This window comes from Neolamprologus multifasciatus, chromosome 2, assembly GCF_963576455.1.
Source record: "Neolamprologus multifasciatus chromosome 2, fNeoMul1.2, whole genome shotgun sequence".
In the NCBI taxonomy this organism is placed as follows: Eukaryota; Metazoa; Chordata; class Actinopteri; order Cichliformes; family Cichlidae; genus Neolamprologus; species Neolamprologus multifasciatus.
In genome coordinates this window covers 28,864,826-28,885,426 of record NC_140440.1, presented here as the reverse complement: position 1 = coordinate 28,885,426, position 20,601 = coordinate 28,864,826, and the positions used below count along the sequence as shown (strand labels likewise).

The 20,601-nt window shown below is 39.8% G+C and overlaps 1 protein-coding gene across 2 annotated transcripts in view; it reads left to right on the top strand.

Annotated features, from left to right (window-relative positions):
* The window catches only part of trpc7b (transient receptor potential cation channel, subfamily C, member 7b), a 93,902-nt gene extending 76,490 nt beyond the window's left edge, over window positions 1-17,412 (top strand). For both annotated transcript variants that reach the window (XM_085134408.1, XM_085134407.1), the window contains exons 8-12: window positions 9,455-9,650; window positions 11,140-11,358; window positions 13,558-13,638; window positions 14,583-14,658; window positions 16,105-17,412. In XM_085134408.1, the coding sequence (XP_084990534.1) occupies window positions 9,455-9,650; window positions 11,140-11,358; window positions 13,558-13,638; window positions 14,583-14,658; window positions 16,105-16,244 (712 nt within the window). In that variant the 3' untranslated portion in view covers window positions 16,245-17,412. The remainder of the gene's footprint in view (window positions 1-9,454; window positions 9,651-11,139; window positions 11,359-13,557; window positions 13,639-14,582; window positions 14,659-16,104) is intronic.
* The last annotated feature ends 3,189 nt before the right edge of the window (window positions 17,413-20,601 follow it).

Sequence of the window (20,601 nt, the reverse complement as noted above, 5' to 3'; positions counted from 1 at the left end):
ATGCATGACAACACCGCACAGACATGGAAGAAAACAGAGGCGAGAAGGACAGGGAAGGTAAAAGCTGGATAAAATGAGATGGATGGAGATGGGATTAAATCTTACGGGAAGACTAAAACAGAAAGACATAGAGGTGTGTAAAGGACCTTGAAAATCAAAATCAAAATGTCGATTACAGTATACCAATGGTGAAGTAAAACAGTGGAATAAATGTAGCAGAATCACAGGGACGGCTAACAGCAGTGCAACAAAGTAAGTGAATGTAGAAGAGGAGGACAGAGGAAGATGGCAGGGATGAGGGATGAGAAGAGAACCATAGGGAACGTTGCAGAGGAGGGTGTTTTTGGCTTGGTTCGTTGTTCAGGCAAAACACGGGAGACCAGCCAGAATACGTAGACAAAGGAGGAAGAAGAAGAAGGGAGCGAGAGAACAGGAGAGAATGAGAGAAGGTCACGCAGACTGAGCAACCACACAGGTTTAGCAGAGACTCAGCATTATCGTTTGACAAGGTGGGAAGAAATCAGAATGCAAGTACTGTGAAATAAATCCTGTTACCTAAATTTTTTTTCAGCATTTGATCATTATTGCCAATTCACTTCAATTTTATATACCATAATGACCTTTAAAGGCATGTCACCATATTGAAGTTGCTTTTATAAGAGTGTGTATTTCATTTGTAATGCCACACATAAATACAAGATGAGAGGCATCCGAGACTAAACGTGTATATAAAGTGATAATGCATAAGTTATAATGCAGCGTGAACAGAGAAGAACCGGCAGTGATGAGAATCAGGCTAAAGAGGAGAGTAAAAAATAGCACTTAGATTTACATGCCCGAAGATGCAGACAGGAGTTTGAAAACAAAGTGCAGACTGGGGGGATTTTTGGAGAGGAAGAGGAAAAAACAAAGGAACCATGAAAGAAGGTCTGAGGTGATGTACGGGAGTGGAGGGGTAGAGAGGAGAGAGGGATCTTTGTGGAAGAAAGGGGATGTGTGTATAGAAGATAAGAGGTTGTGTGAGAGAAGTCAGAGTCAAAGTGAGAGCAAAAGGGAGAATTTATTAGCTCTGAAGCCGAGGCAGATGTGTCATGTTCAGCCTTTACCAGTCAAGCACATCTGAATGTCAAAATAAGAAGGGGAGACACAATTATAATTAAGGCGAGCCCGACAGAAAGAAGAGAGGCACAAAAGTAACAGAGAAAGAATTCATTCATGTGCTGTGACCAGTAAGGGATTTGAAATGTCAGTGGCAATGCTTTAGACTTTCTGGCAGTATTCAGTGTTTTTCAATAACGTCTTCCATTATCATGACAAATTATGTCAAGCATTCAATTTCCCTCTGGTGAGATTTAGTCCATCTGAAATTTTGATGTCTGACAATAATTGTGTGCAATGAAATTCATTTAATTAGCTACATTAAGAAGCTCCTGCTCAGGCGGATCACACTGCATATGATGATGGAAACACTACATTTCATTAGGCTAACTCTCCAGTATAATTTCCGGACATTTGCTATTGATTTTTAAAGAAGAAGTCCTTTTGAATGATGATGATGTTTCAGGCTGATTTTTTAAAGTGTCCAGCTGAAGTTTTTAAACAAATGTGCTGTAAATAGGATCTTAACATTTGATGGTCGCGTTCAATACATGGTGCTAAACAGCTTGAAAAAAAAACTTTTCAATAAGTTTTTGTTAAGGGTTGGATGTTAACCTTTGCAGTTCTGGTAAACAGCAGGGCAGATACACAAATGTTATCTAGTCTGTAATTTGCCTGCACAACGGTGTTTGCTAGTTCACCTTACATGCATTAATGTAATAACGTGGTTAGCATACTCAACGTAAATTACACACGAACAACATTAAGCTACTCACGCAGAGAAGAACGGCTGCTGCTGCATCATCATCCGTCATCATTTCTGCTACACTGGCAGGGCTAGGGGCCAGGACTCTCCTCTTCGGGTTCTTGGGGGATGTTGCTAACTCCAGGTTCGATAACAGGCACCACACACGCAGTAGATGTGCTCGGTGTGAAGTCTCGCAGAAAGCTATCAAATACGGCGCGTTTCTCGGCTTTTAAAAAAAAACGCTATGCGTCGCCAGATGTTTCATCGGATTTGAGATGTAACCTCCTTTGCACAGTATCACCTTAAAGCACTTGTTGCAGGCTGCTGAGTTTGCATCTTTTGCTGTGAAGTACAGACAGACTTTTGACCGCTGCCTTGGGCATTTTTAATCTGTAGCTCTGCTCTAAAAGAACGTACGTACCTGGACCCGCCTACTACGCTTGCAAAGGTAAAATGATTGGCTGGAATCTAAAGTGTATCACAGCTCAGGAAAAAGCACCGAAATAAAGCACCGAAATGTACTACCGTTTATGTCAGAACCGGTGCCATCATGGCACCGGATACTGGTACCCATCCCTAGGGATGAGTTAGTTGTGGTTTTGTTTTACATTGCCTGTAAGCAAAGGATGTAATGATAGCAGAAATTTAATGGCCTATATCAATACCAGTAAATACTTGATTCTTTGTTATGACTTTTAAACCCCTAATTTAAAACAACACAACCAAAAGGATTATTTCACATACTTGTACTTGTAGGGTTTATACCTTACTACATAAAGTGCTTTGAGGTGACTGATGTTGTGATTTGGTGCATTATAAAAAATATTCAATTGAATTTGAACAGAAAATTGGACATAAACATATTGATTTGAAAATCATTTTAAATCAGGTTGTTTATTTAAAATATTAACATTATATTTTATTTAGAAAACACAGACTAAAATGCTGGGATGGTTTCTGAGTAGCCTCCTAATGTTACAATAGGATTTAACATTGGTACTATTATTAGTACAAATACTTCCTTTCTCAACTCCACTACTGATTTTTTGATGGTGTAGGTGCTGTGGCGGCAGTTGCATTGGTCTCCATCTTCATTCTGTAGCTTTTGTTGTGCTGGTGGGTTCTCTTCTTCCTCAACAAGGACACATATTTTAATATATACAAATGTCCACACTGACTATGCTACTTAAACAAAAAGAAAGAAAGTACTGACCAACAAAAATGGCAGGCTATTTTTTCTTATTAAGGTAATTAATTTGCTAGAGTTGTGATCATAATAAATAAAATTCTTTCTCCTAGACCTTTGTCTAATACACACTTCTCTAACATGTGGAGAAACTCAAAGCTTGCCTTGTTTGCTAAGCTATGACGAGATAATTGCAGCTCCAGGGAAAGAATTAACAAACGACCAGTTCACATTTTTACTGGTAAATGAAAAGTGCAAAGAAAGAACGTAACCGATATCACACATTTTCATAACCAAACAGTGCCAATGCTTATGAAATAGTATAAACCGCACACTGACACAGAGTGTCTGTGAAGGTTCTCAGTCATCCAGGTCATTGTAGTCAAAGGAGCTTGCAAAGAAAAGCGTCTGGACTTCTTTAAGTTGCTTGAAGACGTTTCACCTCTCATCCGAGAACCTTCTTCAGTTCTAAGGTCAAATGGTGGGGAGTCCCAGATTTAAACCTAGTGGGAGTTTCCCCCCACAGAGGGACAAAAGGACCCCCTGATGATCCTCTAATCACCTGAGCCAAGGTGTGAAACTGGGTGTGGGTCCCAATCAGCCAGGGTTTCGGGTGAGACCGAAACCCGGCCCCACCTTGTGAAACCTGGCCCCACCTTATCATGCAATTTCCTGAGGTCAGATGGCCCAGGATGTGAGTGGGCATTAAAGGCGTCTGGGGAGGGAACTCAAAACTGGATTATAGATGGCAGACAGTTGGTGTCGTAAACCACCGCCTCTGTTCAAAGATGGTCGCTCACAGTGGACATAGATGGCTTCTTTCACTCCTCTTTCAAACCATCTGTCCTCTCTATCCAAAATGTGAACATTGGCATCCTCAAAAGAATGACCTTTGTCCTTTAGATGCAGATGGACTGCTGAGTCTTGTCCTGTGGAGGTGGCTCTTCTGTGTTGTGCCATGCGCTTGTGAAGTGGCTGTTTGGTCTCTCCAATGTAGAGGTCTGGGCATTCCTCGCTGCACTGTACAGCATACAAAACATTGTTAAGTCTGTGTTTTGGAGTTTTGTCTTTCGGGTGAACCAGTTTTTGTCTGAGCGTGTTGCTGGGTCTGAAATACTGTTCCCCTTTCTGTGATGTCATGCTTGGAGAAAACTCCCCTGAGTTTTTCTGATACACCGGCTACATAGGGGATGACAATGTTGTTGCGTCTGTCCTTCTTATCCTCCCTCGCTGGTGTCTGATCTTCTTTTCCGTGCCTCTGACACAGAGGCAGAAAAACAGACAGACAGTGATGGAACAGGCAAATTAAAAAAAGTTGATGTTGTGCTTGATTCACTAGCAAAAGCCTCTTAATTGCTCATCTTGTGGTGTTGTATTCCCTGCTTAATAAGATTTCTCTCACAGCTTGCCTGAAGATACACACCAGCACATCCCTGTTTTGCGTTGCTCACTTTCTGCCTCATTTTGTATCTCACTGTCTGTCATACCAGTGTGAACACACTCATAAGCAGACACACAAATTGTTTTTGTTCACTTCCCCATGCTTTTTTCCCCCACTGCTTTGTTGTTTGTGTATCAGAAACAGCAATAAACACACGTACACACATGCAGGAATCTCTTAGGAGTGGCATTCATTCAGTCATTAAAACCTGAGGTGGGAAGTGCCCCACCCTTTTGTCACCATAGTGACAGCTCTTTTGGTGTAATAGGTAGAAAGTTTAACAGAATTTTCTATTTAAAGATGTTTAATCTGTATTTGTCTGAGTACTTATCTGTTTGCAGAACAAGAGAGGATAGGAGAGAAGAAGAGAGGAGAACTGAGGAGGGGAAAGAAGAGGAGAACTGAGGAGTAGTGATTGGGAAGGAGAATTTAATATCTTACTAATGACTGAAGGGCAGACAGAGAGAGAGAGAGAGAGTCAGAGAGATTCAGAGACACAGAAAGGGGAACAGTTGGCTACATTTACATTTATTCATTTGGCCAGTGAAAGTATTGCTGCAGATTAAACAACGATGAGAAATACACGAGGAGAAAAATATTGAAAAAAGAAACGTATACATCAAAAGAATAGATTGAGTGACAGAAATAGCTAAAAGCTGTAGGGATGAAAGATGGAAATAGCGAGTGGGAGGGAGAGAGGGCGATGTGGAGAAAGATATAAAAGCAATGGCAATGGCAATATAATGAGAAAATAGGGGAGAGTGATAGAGCAGCTAAACAAGAGACAAAGATGATAGCAGGAGTGGAGGAGCAAAGACAACGAGAGTTCCAAGCATAACGCAAGAGAGACAGAGAGAGAGACTGAGAGCATGTCTCTGGGGCAGAGAGGTTGATTTGGGCCTGCTGGTGATTGGGTTTGGGGCTGCTCCTGCAGAGCCGAGGTGACTCACCAGTCTCCCACACACATATCCAGGCAGCATGAGTGTGGTAAGGAGGGAGAGAGAAAGAGAGAAATTCAGTTCTTTTCTGTCAATGTCTTACAGGGTTAACCGTGTGTGTGTGTGTACTTTCACTGCTGATGTTGTGGGGACATAAATCTGATTACATAGTCACACTGCGGCAAATGAGCGTCTTTCTGGGGACAAAAACTCCCGAATTTTTAGATCGAAGACTTAATTTAAGGTTAGAACACCTCTCCAGGATATGAATGAGGTTAAATGTTAATGTAATGTCTTTTAAAGTGATGGATACAAGTCAGAGAAGAGTGTCGGCTTGATGGAAACACTGTTGTGTGTTAGTGTCTGTATGTGTTGTGTAGTCGTCATGCTGCATGCAGCCTACAAGGAGCTGCCACTCTTAATAACAGATAATAACACACAATTCATAGCCGTTTCCAGATGCCGACTGTCCCTGCTGATTCACTGCCTATTGTACAATCCTATTGTAAAACACACACACACGCGCACACACACACACACATACAGACACACTGGTTTGAAATGAAATAATCTGATTCTTAGGTTGCTTAAAAATGTTCCATTATCCAGAGCACCAAGCATCTCATCCATCTCCATAACAGGGTATTAAATAATACACACATGACCGGAACCTTAGCTGACATTAGCGAAACACAAATTCAAATTTATCAGTCCCGTTGATCTCCAAGGATACATTTAAATTTTCCATAATTGCACTTTCTCCCTGAGAGGCATCTCACACAGATTTGAGTGAATTAAATAAGCTGAAAACAAAGCAAGCAAAACAAATGAGGATGCACAGTGACACTGGCTGCTCATGCATCAATATAATCCAGTATAAAAGAAATGCAGCTCGCTTAAATACTCTACATGCGACTCCATGTTCAATTCACATAAGGGTTGATAGAAGTGAGGGGCATGTATGTAGCCTGATATTTTTACATAGTTGACATGACAAGAAGGGGTTCACTTTCACTGACACTGCCCACTTGTAAATATCACCCACATTTTTGGATGTTATATTAAACTCACAATCAGCCTACGCAAACAGATGAACATGGAATATAAATAATCTACTGTGTAACTAGTGCTAGTGTGTGTTCCTGTGAATGTCTGGTATAATGGGGCCTTAATGTTAGCTGGAACAATGCCCTTCATCATTATCTGGACTTGAATTTTAGGGATATGAAAATCTAAATCGATTGAGCATTTCACAGCGCCAGAAAGGAGACCTGGAAGAATAATTGGAAGAATAATTTGATTTCAAAGATAATTAGGATACAATATGATCTAGAGAAGATAATTGTCCTCCTTTTTGTTTTCTTTCAAATTTCAAAGACAGGAAAGTCTGTGTGTGTGTGTGTGTGTGTGTGTGTGTGTGTGTGTGTGTGTGTGTGTGTGTGTGTGTGTGTGTGTGTGTGTGTGTGTGTTTTAATCTTGAAAGAGAGGCTTCAGATAAGTGACAAGCCATTATTAAAAGAGAGAAGGATCAAAATAACAGGTTTTCAAGGGAAGTCCACCAAAATCACCTTCCTCTCCTCTCCTGATTGCACGATTGGCTTCTGGATGTATGTGACGTGAATAGTGAGTGAGGAGATGATACTGTTGAAAAGAGCCTTCCCCTCAGAGCAATTGCCTGTCTGATGCCTGGGGCCTCTATCGTGACAACACAAAGAAGAAAACCACCTAAGAACTGCTATAAATGCATTTGAATGTGTTTCTCTTTACAGACACCTTCAGTCATTGATGCCACTGCAATATGTTGATGCTTATGCCAGTAATTTGTACCCCTCTGTACGATGCACATTTTTCCAAGTACTTATTAAGTATTCTGATAAGATGGGGGCAGATATTTGCATGCTTCCACGTTTTTCCTGATATGTATATTTACATTGAGGGTACAGAGGAAATTGCTTACTTGATGCATAGTGATATGTTCCTGAACCTGTTAAAATTTCCATTTGCTTGAATCATGACAACTCTAAAGTGTTGTCTGATTCAAGGTTTGACGTGTTGTGTGCTCAGAGACACTCTTCTGCATACCTTGGTATGCAGAGTGGTTATCTGAGTTATTGTTGCCCTCCTATCAGGTCGAAGCAGTCTGGTGATTCTCCTCCAACCTCTGACATCAACAAAGCATTTTAACCCAAAGCTTTACTGCTCACTGGATATTTACTCTTTTTTTGGATCATTCATAGTAAAGCCTAGAGATGGTTTTGTGGAAAAATCACAGTAGATCAGCAGTTTCTGAAATACTCACAGCAGCCATTCAGACACCATGCCACATTCAAAGTCACTTAAATCACCTTTCTTCCCATCATTCTCATGCCCAGTTTGAACCTAAATATGTCATCTTGACCATGTCTACATGCCTAAATGCATTAAGCTGTTGCCATGTGGTTAGCTGCTCATATATACACTATTCAGCTATCATCAGAGCAGCACAAAACAATAGTGACTGCATGCCAATATTTAGAGGCCAGCATGAAAAAATGAGTCATTAAAGAGGAGCAATTCTAATCAGCAGCAACAATGTGCAAGGTTGATCGACGCAAAACATGATGCAACAATGAGACTGTAACAGTTTCTCGTAGTATTTAAGTAATTCCAGAATGGTTTTCAGGTTATTTTTGCGCACTGGTTAATGTTTTCTGAAAGCTGTGTACTTTCAAGTAAGTATGGAAGGCAATGATAGAAGATATTCTTAGATATCTTCTATCTGAGTTTAAGAGATAGAGCACACAGACAAATTCACAGATCTGGTGTTGAAGGTTAAAGAGTATGTTTGGCTTTCTTCTTGAAAGGTTATTCCTGAGGTACCCAAAGGAGTCGGTTTTTTACGTGTGTGATAGAGAGGAGGAAAAAGTCTGTCTGTGTGTGTTTCTGTCTGCTTCTATCTTGGTATGCATGTGAGTGTCTTGTTTGCCACCAGCAGGTGCCATCACCTACCTTTCTGTGTGCCATTGAAACACTGTCTCTTTGAAAGAAGATAATTTGGATGGCATCCATAGCTCTCAACCAGGAACCTACAGATCTTCTATTCCACAGCCTCCTCCCACCACCAAACCCTCCAGCAATCCAACCAGGCGTCTCCCTCCTCCCCACTGAGCCCCCCTCTGTCATCTCAAGCCCATGCATAACACTCGTGGAATATTTAACAGCAGACATGTTCATGAATGTCAATGTTCAGAGATCTCACAGCTTTTTACACCTTGTTTTCCTTTCTCAGCCCTCTGGCCCTTAAACACATATTGGGTCAGTGTGAGAGAATGATCCTCCAGGCAGAACTGAGAGTTTGAGTGTGGATCTCAGTAGAAACAGCAAAGCACTATACGCTTTAAATGAAACATTAGCCATGCTTCAGTTATCATACATAAATGTCAGAGGTGGAGTTAAGAATTATACATCAACCACAAGAGTGAGAAGTATAATTCAGTATGACATTTAACGTGAAAAAACTTATTTCACTTCCATTATTCCTAAAAATGTTGAATGCATTTGAATTTAAATGTTTTCTTTCTAGATATAACCTTGACACCCCCGAAAGGCTCACATGCACATTCATCTTAAATCTTTTTTTTTTCTATTAAGCGCAGCGACGTTTCTCTTTTGAAAAAAGGTCGATGAAGGACTAGGCTGAGAATTTAATGAACAGAGATTTATAAACCAATCTTTCAAACTGCGGAGCTGAACCTTTCCCTGCTTTTTCAATGTGTTGCTTTGTGTGGTACATACAGTGCTATATGGTTGTATTTATAGGTAATTGTGTTTGTGTGTGTGAGAGAGATCCAAATGGGGTAGCAATGTGTTCAAATTGGATGTGACTCACCAGGTATTTCATCAGTGCCAGCTCATAAATCCCACAACATTAAAATGCATTTCATATGTTTGCATGTGTGTGACTGAAACAGCAATTAGCTGGTAACGCGTTGGGCTTTTGTGTGTGTAGTCACTGGCATGTGCTGATTTCCTGACTGCTACAACATCTCTCTCTGTTCCTGCAGGGTAGAGGAGAGTTTCAAGACTCTTTTCTGGTCAATCTTCGGGCTCTCTGAAGTGATTTCGGTGGTGCTGAAGTATGACCATAAGTTCATAGAGAACATCGGCTACGTGCTGTACGGAGTCTATAATGTCACTATGGTGGTAGTTCTTCTCAACATGCTCATTGCCATGATCAACAGCTCTTACCAGGAGATAGAGGTACAAAAACAGGATAGTTGATCAATAGAAAAAGGGTGTAATATTGTAAACAAGTCAATAAGGTTCATTTGTATGAGTGTCTGATTGTGCCTGCAGGAGAATTGCACCATTACTTAAAAAAAACAAAGAGATCAATACAGTGGCAACAAGTGAAAACATCAAACGCATAATAAAATGAGTATCCCAGAAAAACCCAAAAGGTTTTAAAAAAATTTTTACATTTCTGATTTTGTCATGCTTGTTCTAAAAAAGAACACTTACTTTCTTACCTGAGATATTTAAGCTGAAAAATCATTCTTCACCTTCAATAAACATTAAGCAATAATTTTGAGTGAAGTGCAACTGGAATATATGAAATCAAAGTTTTATTTATTCAAATAATCATTGTTCAGACAATTTGGGTTGTCTTTTTACAGCTAAACATTTCATCTGTTCTTGGAGAAAAAAGATTATTGGAATCCACTCGGATGCTTCATAACTTAAAGCCTTGTTGGAAGTTCTAGGATAGGATAGGATAGGTTCTAGGATTATTATTCATCTGTTTATTGCTAAACTTAGTCTCCTTTTGAGCATTTGGTCTTTTTGATGTTTCCTGCTTTTACTGTAGACCAGCTTGTTGCATGTGTTCGCACTTCAGTTTATACCCTTTATTTCTTTTTACACTGCAGTGTTGAAGTGACACACATGCTACAAAGCAAGGTCGTAGACATGAAAGGCACTTAGGAGTGAGTTAATAAAGATTCTTTCTGGCAAGGGTATGCAGTCAACTCTCTTTGCCTTCTCTTTTAAAACATCTCAACTGCAGATATTAATAAACACTAAGCCCTAGCCTTTCTTTTATTGCCGTCTTTCTTACCTGAGATATTTAAGCTGAAAAAAATCATTCTTCACCCTCAATAAACATTAAGCAATAATTTTGAGTGAAATGCAACTGGAATATATGAAATCAAAGTTTTATTTATTCAAATAATCATTAACAAAAATGTGCTTGGTATATATTCCCATCGAAAATATTTCATTTGAACACATTACAAAAAAATTAAATTGCAGTTATGTAAGTTACATAGTTAGAGTCAACATTTTGGGCAAATTTGATATTTAGGGGTATAACCAAACAAATTTTGATATTTAAAGGTTTTAAAGGTTTCTAACAATTTGAGATACTGGATATCTGATTTTGATGAGCTCTAAGCCATAAGGATCAAAATTAAATCAAAAATACTTGAAATATTTTGTTTTATACTGAAAAATTTTATTTTTGAATTAAATTACAAAAAACCTTGATAACATTTTCAAGATGTACCTGTTCAGTAAACAACAAGTTTAGCGTGATAAGCTGTATTTTAATAGCTTTCAGTGTGTGGACTTCATTGTCCGTATTGATTGTATTTTAAAAAGCTACAGTACGGCAAGTTCATTTATTGATTCTTCATGTAGTCTTCATCTATCACCAGATACACCCTTTGCTTCTTTCTGTCTGCCTCTGCAGGAGGATGCCGATGTGGAGTGGAAGTTTGCTCGAGCAAAGCTTTGGCTCTCCTACTTTGATGAGGGCCGCACCTTACCCGCCCCCTTTAACCTTGTTCCCAGCCCTAAGTCCTTCTACTACTTGGTCCTAAGGATCAAGTCCTGTCTGATTCACCTCTGCAAGGCCAACGGCCATCACCATAATGAGGTGGAGATGGGCATGCTCAACTCCCAGGCCAAGGTCAGTGTTTTTATTATATTTGATTATTTTACACATGTTTGGCAAACTGCTCATGGTTAATTAATGATTTTCCAAACCTAGCTGCCAAAGCCATTTAATAATAGACTATTTCTTTTAAACTGATTGTTAGTGATACATTTTCTAAGCACCTTGTTTCAGCTTTTTTAACAACTGTAGTCAAGTTTTGGTTTGGTTTGGTTTCTAGCACTAAATTTAATATTTGCTGCTACAAATGCAGTGCTTTCTTTATCCATTTTTCTGCTGACAGGATCCTTGCTGGCTAAAGCGTAATTGTTCATTTCCTACATGGAAGTAGTTAAACTGCTAAAAATCAATGAAGGGGCAATAAATGCTGATTACACCCACCCCAATCCTCAGCGGAGTTGCCCATATGGGTCAGTTATTTGTATGATGATCATCAAATACTGAATCTTTAGCAACTGTAATTGGAGAATGCACACAGGCAAACCAGGAACCCCAGCGGAAATGTAGGATATTCCCACTGCAAGTCTAGAAATTACATCTAGTTCCGTTTCACACTTTGTTCCTCTTACGATTTGTGCTTCTAAATAAAAATCCCTGCAATGACAAAAATGCCTCGTGTGACAAAAATATTATAGACCATTTAATGCGCAATCAGTGTTGGTGCTGGTGTTTTCTGCAGGCATCTCTGCTGCCTGATCCCTAAGCTCAAATGGCTCACCTCAGCACCTCAGCTAGGCTATTAGGCAGGCCATTAGCTTTACCCGCGTCTACTCAAATGCTCAGGCAGGACAAGATGGGTTACACCCCGGTGCTTCTGTGAGCGCCTAAAGTTTTCTGACAGTTTCACAGCCGAGCCAAGAAAGTACAGCAAGCGATCGATACACGAGCTTGCACCAGTCTACAGTATTGTGTAAAATGTCAGCGGAGATTAGGAAAAGGCAGCCTGCTCTTTCTGTGTCTGTATCTTCGTAGTGGATGGTGTATGTTTTGGTGGTGTTTAAGAAACATGAAGCTAATCACTTTAGATTCAAAAAGCATATGCTCATAAATTGTGTGTACTTGTGTTCATTCGGTAAGTGTTTGTTTTGTGGTGGTGTTCATGTTCGTTCTTGTGCTCTTTGGTTAACTGCCTTTCACAGCAGTAGGGATAATTAATTTCAATATAAGGTAGCTGGAGGCAGCAAAAACCCACAAAGCAGGTTAGTGCATAGGGACTAGATCACAGAAAACACACCAAAGAGATTTCAGCTCAGTCAGTTGGCCTTTGGAAAACCTCTGCATAAGATATGTGTTTCTCACACTCACTGAGTCTGAAACAATAGTAGATGTCCGGGTGTATGGTACAATAAAGAAATGATAAAAAATAGATTAAAAAGATATTTATTTGCCTCACAATAGCGCACAAAAATGCTGTATGTGCTGTTCCTCCAGTTCACAAGATGAACTTCCCTGCAAAAAAAAAAAAACATAAAGTCACTGAGAGCTCAAACTGACAACTGAAGTATCAAGCTTTTCATATATAAAAGATAAATGCTCTCTCATAACGAACATTAGCTAAGGGGTTCTTCTGGTTTCATTTTAAAGGGAACCCATTTTTATTAAGTTGCAGTAGTTATTTGCATGGTCTTATTTTTAATCAGACAATTTGGGTTGTCTTTTTACAGTTAAACATTTCATCTGTTCTTGGAGAAAAAAGATTATTGGAATCCACTCGGATGCTTCATAACTTAAAGCCTTGTCGGAAGTTTTAGGATAGGATAGGATCGGTTCTAGGATTATTATTCATCTGTTTATTGCTAAACTTAGTCTCCTTTTGAGCATTTGGTCTTTTTGATGTTTCCTGCTTTTACTGTAGACCAGCTTGTTGCATGTGTTCGCACTTCAGTTTATACCCTTTATTTCTTTTTACACTGCAGTGTTGAAGTGACACACATGCTACAAAGCAAGGTCGTAGACATGAAAGGCACTTAGGAGTGAGTTAATAAAGATTCTTTCTGGCAAGGGTATGCAGTCAACTCTCTTTGCCTTCTCTTTTAAAACATCTCAACTACAGATATTAATAAACACTAAGCCCTAGCCTTTCTTTTATTGCCGTCTTGCCACTATGATGCCTCCGTTAACACCCTTTTCAAATGCTTCCGTCTGGCATGATCCATAGAACCTGAAATATGACATTAACACTCGACGACTTCTATCTGTTTCTTGCTCTTGTAGGATGAACGCTTCAAGTCTTATCCACGGCCTGGAGAAGAGTTCACCCAGAGAAAAGCTAGAAAACACCCCACCAGATACCAGGTAAGATGGAGACCGAACTGGATACAGAGAGCACAGGATGTGTGGAGTGATAAGGAGACAATATTTAAAAATTTGATGGAGGCAAGAAAGGAATCAAATGGGAGACAAAGAGACAGCATAAGGAATATGTAAGAGAATAGTATTAGATGGGTGTAGAACTATAGCGAGAGCGAGGTTCGCTGCAGGGTGACAGTGAAGGAGAAAGGAGAGGGAAGCAATGAGGAAATTCTGACACAGAAGAAAGAAGAAAGGTGTGAGGAAGACACAGATAAGGTAGAGATGGTGGAGAGGGAGAAATCTCTCAAGTTTCAATGGAAGGGCACTGACTGAAAGGAAGAGGTAAAAAGAGAAGAGAGAGCAACAGGGTAAGGCTGAAAATTCCTCTAATGAGCTGTTTGAAAGAGATCGAAGGTAGGCACTCAGTAAATGAGCTCAAAGTATAACACTGAGAAGGGGAAAGATGCTTTCCACCTTAGTCTGTTCTTCACTTCTCCCCTGAGGGAAATCTAGCTTCCTTGATAGGCTGACTCCACTTTTGTCTTAAGCCTCCTATTTTGTGTGTTTTTTACTAGACTACACTACACACACCCACACACAAAAGTGATATGTCAGTTGGTGTGGTGTGCATGTATGCTACATGTGGGGTGACCAGTACTGACCCATGTTCACAGTCCCTACATGCAGAAATTGACAGCTTGAAGCTTGGAAACAGTTGCAGCGGATCCCTGTTGGCCACAGATTTATTCTCAGTGTCTCACTTACTATCTCAAAGGCACAGTACTCACTCACTGTCCTCACCGCTTTGTGCTTATGTTTACACACAAGCGTGGATGGGTTTTGAAATATGCAATCAGAGAAGTTTACTGGGTAAATATAGCATCCGTCGTCACATCCCCTTGACACGTCCTCTTTGTCTAATCTTCTTTTTCTTCTCTTTCTCATAGAACATCATGAAGCGCCTGATTAAGCGTTATGTGCTTAAGGCTCAAGTGGACAGAGAGAGTGATGAAGTTAATGAAGGTAAAAATTCCCTCTTCATTAAAGCCCACTTTCATTGTGTCATTATGTGCTTAAGGAACACTGTGTTCGGAAAGTTTGCAGACGCTTTCAACTTTTCTGCATATTGGTTTGTATAAAAATGTCTTAATAGATTCAGTTCATTTAAAAAATATAAATGGAGTTGTAACACTTTAAAAAGACAGAGTAAAAATGCTTGTGCGTGTGTGTGTGTGTATAAATTAAAAAATAAAAGGTTAAAATATGCTTTTAACATAAGTATTCGGAGTGTGGAGAGGTTTGCACAAGGTTGGCATACCATTATTTTGGAAAATTTCCAACAAGGTTGGATGGGGGAGCCACTTTCAGGTGTCTCTGTACTCCTAAGTCTTTGTTGAAGTAAAGCATCCCCACAGTATGATGCTCCCCCATCATGTTTGGCTGTAGGGATGGTATTAATGAGGGAACACTCAGTGCCTGGTTTCCTATACACACTCCACTGGGAATTTCAGCTAGTAGTTTAATCATCCTGTCATTAGACCAGAGGAGTTTGCTTTGCATGGTCCAAAATACATCCAGGTGCCTTTTGGCAAACTCCCCGCGGGCTGCTATGTGCCTTTTAGTGAGGAATGGCTTCTGTCTGACCAATCTACAACAAAAGCCTAATTGGTGGCTGCTGCATTGAATTTGTCTTGTAAAGTTATCCCATCTTTACAAAGGAGCTCTGGAACTCATTAATAGTGATCACCTGATTTCTGGTTACGTGTTGCATCGGGGCCCTTTCATCTCTGATTACTCTGTTTAGCTAAGTGGCCGGATCTAAAGAGACTGTTCATACGTTTTCAACTTTTCTCCATTAGAGAACAATGAACACTTTGAATGCTGCAGAAAATTTCTTGGATCCTCCCCCAATTGTTACTTTAGACAGGCTTTTGTGATGATTGTGCAGACAGTTCTGTGAACATAGTGGGTTGGCTTTCACTTTCATACACACCATTAACTGTGAGACTTTATGTACTAATTATTTCAGGTGAATTGGGCGCGACTGTCTTCGTTTTAGTTGCAGCAACATTTGAAGCCCAAAGAAAAATTCAAAATTCAATATTCACCTCTTAGTTTTATTAAATTGAAAAATGGCTTTGTCACCGTGGAGTATTGTGTGTTTACTGAAGAAAGAAAAACGAGCCCAATAACTTTTTAGATGAAACTGAAGCTTTGAAAAGGTTTTTAAATTTTCTAAATGGACTGGGAGGGACAAGAGTTGTGCGTTACTGCGTTTGAGACTGCACTGTGTGTACTTCAGTGTAAAATTATGTCATTGCTCACATGGATCAACAGTTTTTGTGTGATCCTGTAGGTTACTGCCTACCTGCATGCATGTCTTTGATCATTCGTAATAATGTGCCCTAATTCCTGTGCCATACCTCAGCTCTTCTTTTGTACCTGTGTCCGTGTGTGACTGTGTTGTAGGCGAGCTGAAGGAGATCAAGCAAGACATTTCCAGCCTCCGCTATGAACTCCTGGAGGAGAAGTCCCAGGCCGCAGGCGAGCTGGCTCTGCTCATCCAGCAACTTGGCGACAAGTTTGGCAAGAACACCATGAGACACTGACAGGGCTTGCAAGAAGAGATGGGGAGAATGTGAGAAAGGGTGAAATCAGGAAGAGGTTGGGGGTGGGGAGCAGAAAGCTGGGTCAGCACAGGTATTTTTAAGGCCTTGATAGTACAAGAGGGAGAGAAAAGAGACAGGGGAAGCAGGATGTTTATGAGATAGACAGGATGAATGGAGGACAGTGGAAGAAAAACATGACATAAAGAAACTGGGCAGAGTGAAACAGCTGATTTAGTTATGCAAGGACACAATTAGGGAGGAATGTGAAAAGCAGATTGTGAACACAAGAGGGTCAGAGGTGAAGTAAAGCGAGTCAGAGGGGTATTGCGCTGACAGTAAATTCTAATTAAAGGCAAGGTCTTTCACGAGGCGCGAGAAAGGAGAGGAAGAAAGAGCCTCGCAGGCTGGGTGGGAGGCAGAGGGAGACGAATGAAGAGGAAAACACAACTTCCATGAGATATGACGAGGCACCACGGGACATAAGACTGAGGCAGTAAAAGCCCCCACACCCACTGCCAAGATATATCAATGTATCACCAACTTGGAGAGGGAAACCCAGAAACGGGATGACACAGAGAGAGGGCTGGAGGGGGAGAGGAACAAGTGAGAAAAATATCTTAAAAAAAAAAAACTGCCACTGTTATTTACACCGGAAAGGCTGGCATTGCTTCTGAGTCCTCACTTTGTTGGGACAAGCATAGATGCCTGTGAGAATACTGCACACACCTTTATACAGCAGGCTGTCTAATTAATGCATATCCATTCATAGTGCACAACCTATGATCAGGACTCTATGGATTCAGGAAAAATGCACCTATTTAAAAGTCATTAAATAAACCACTGAAATATTAAACATTATCTTATTATCTTAATGTCATTTAGAATTCTGTCCTCGTAGCACAGACAGTGTTAGGTCCAGCAGATCCAGAAGATCCTTGCTAGAACAAAATGACTGTAATTTAAGAAAAAGAAATCCACTCAGACAGTTTCTTCTTTACCTCATTCATGCTGCCAGAAAAGAAAATGACAGTTAGAATAAACAGAAACGAATCTGAGGCTTTCACATACCTCTCTTCCATTCTTTAAAATCGAGAGGGCCATTCTTGTTTCAACAACTTTAAACCAGCGTGTTGAAGTATAGCTGAGATAATTGCTTTAGATATTCCCCTCTCCACTGTGTGTTTGGAGCACTAAGTGTCTCGTGTTTTCTAAAATGGTAACAGAAAAGTGACAGGTCCGCGAGGAATATGTTTACGGCTCTAAATCCAGAAGGTCAGCACTGAGGTTAAGCCCGTGAAGGTAGCAAAACCGAGTCTGCTCCAGGGCAGCCAGACATTTGTGAGGAGAGAAAATCTCCGAGATGCAGAGATATATTTATGTATGCAGTGATCTGGCAGTAAAACTGGAATTCAGCTGCAGAAGCTGTGCAGAGTTATTTTATGGTCTTTATTTTATTTTGGAGACATATTTGACATACAACAGCATAAACTAAAGTGTTGTGTTAGACATTGGTTATAGCTGAACAATAGTTTAAACAAACAAAATAAAAAAGCATAAAACAGTTTGAGAAGTTATTAAATCTGGACATTATTGTAGTATATTATATAAATGGGGTGCTAAAATCTATGATGACCTGTGGGATCAGATACATCATCGTTCCCTTTTGTGACTGAGGCCCAGATTTTGATTTAAAGCAAATATGAACATACTAGGCATCCCAAAGCTGAAAGACACACCAGTAGCTCTAGTTAAGAAGCTCCTGTCCTTGATGCTTTTTATTAATTAATCATTAAATTCAAGGTTCTTTCTTGAATCCTTGAAAATTATACTTCATTCAAAACATCAACATCCAGTGCTGGCAGTCACACCAATCTGCATATTTTTCCACGTTTAAGTTTAGAGATGCCATGTCATAATCAGTGGGTTAGACTGGTTCCTCCAAGGCTTTTTCTATGAATTCAGAAAATTAGAATATACCGTTCACTTTCATCAATCCTTCTTGAAATTAATCAAATAAAATTTAAATATATTTAAGCTAAAGCAGAACTATATTAACATTCTTTTATTGTGTGGCTGGTTGCAGTAGTTATTTGCCCTCAGATGGAAGAGTCAAGATGGGCCTATTGCAGCCATCAGCAACCGTGTCATTAGGTGCTTTTGGACTCCTGAATTTTTTTCATGGTTCTAGTAATTGTCCTGGGTTGTATGCACTATTTCTCCTGCAAGTAGACATTGCAGGAGTTAGAGGGCTTTTTTTAAGGATATTTTCTAATCTCCTGCTACAGAGTAAGTGTTTTTCCTGCTTAAGAACTATAATTGGTTCAGCAGTGTTTATTCACTAGTTCAACACATGAACGCAGCAACTGGCATTAAGAAAAAGAAAGTAAATATTTGCCTAGAAAAAGTCTCTAGCCTCTATACGAGAGAGGGAATACAGCATGTTTTTAAATTGTCAAAGAAAATTTGAAAAATCTTTTATTAGCAGGTCCTCTTAAATTTCTACTTTGCATCCACCACAGAACAAAAGCCACGTAGACAGAAAAGAGGCTGAAACAGGATTGCAGGAAAATAAAGGACCACAGCAAGAGCTGATGATAAATTACCGACTTGCTGTTGCATCACTTTAGACTTCCTAATAGTGGTCCAAGTTAAACAAATGCTTGAACAAACAGCTTTGAAAGTGGGTACTTCCCAGGCAAAGCCCAGGTAGTTCCCAAAACCATCAAGTCATCTTTGACGGTAAAACCTAAAACCTGCATATATATGTATAATTAAAATGTACAGTAGTGTATGTATATATACATACACTACTGTATAATTTCATTCTCACAGATAGGGCTTCATTCTTATAGATAGGGCTTAAACTCGCTAGTAGGCAAATACGGCCAAGTATATTTCTAATTCAAATAGATAGTAAGTATTTAATCAGAAGGCTTTAAACATAATTAAAATGCTGTTTTTACGGATATGATTTTTTAATTTTTTTCAGATGCATAAAGGCTTTTCAGACATATTTTCATTTCAATTAAATGGACTCGACCTTATTTCTTTATTTATTTGTATTAGGTGTTAGAGCTGTTAATTAGTTTCCTTTTTGTAGAACCATGCAAATGATGAAAAGACCCACCACCAGAAAGAGAACATTTCCTCAAATACTGTATTTTTAACTTCTACACAAGAGTGAATAATTAAATCAAAATCTTGTATGGTATATTGTCATATTTTTGATCCTTAAATTAAACAGAGTAAGCTCTATATTGACTGTTGTTGGGTTTTTTTTTAATTTACCTTGTATGTTTCTGCTTATGGAATTTAATTATTCAGCATTTGTCTTTACCTTTACCCACTAGTGGATGAGAGGTGCTGGAGCAAGAAAATAAACATGTGGCTGCTGTGTTGTTTTGTGGTCCAACAACACTGTTCACTACACATTTGAACAGCTGGGAGTTCCCCGGACAGAATGTACACTTTCACACAGTGTGACAAATGTATAATACACATAATATTTTTGATAAAACATTATATGTATAATGAAATATATCCATATACTTTGTGTTGTGTTGTACACATATATATGAGCACCTCAACATGATAGTCTGCTTCCATCATCCATTGTGTTGACCACTTATCCAACCAGGGTCACACTGAGGCTGGAGCCTTCCCAGCTGATACTGGGTGAAAGGCGGGGACAAGTGATGGACAGGTTGCCACTCTTTCACAGGGATAACATGGAGAGACAGACAACTACTGGCACCTGGACAGTGGTAGGAAGGGGTGACAGTGATGAGCACTAACAGTGTGCCACCCTTCTGTTTCCACAATTTTTTGTATTTTATGCAGCTTAGCATGCAAACTCATCTAATACGTATTTAATAGTCTTTGCCCACAATTATAGTTAATGATAATGTGATGTCATGGAAACACTAATAACATAACTCAAAGTCCCTCAGTCAGGTATTAGAGCTTAGCTATAGTGCCAGATTGAGGACATCTTAGCCAGATTTCCACCCTCATGGTCCTACTGCCCTCAAACCTCTGTAAACACCCAAGTTGGTGTAATGTTTCTTTTGTGATAATGAGCTGCGCCTCAGGAACAGTTTCTTAAAACCACAGCAAAGTCTTACTACTGTAAAAGCGTTACATGAAGCTAATGCTGCCTTGATATAGACCATTTTAGACTGACTTTGAAGAGGGTTTAAAAGCCAAGGAGCCCCACTGTGACTGGGAAATTGGCTTTGCTCTAAGCTGGAGTGTGTGTGCGCTTGTGTTCCTGCACCTGTGTGCTGACCTCGCCAGCGCCGCCTGAAAGCTGCCCTCTAAAACGGCACAGCAAACACTCAGTTCCTACATACGTGCA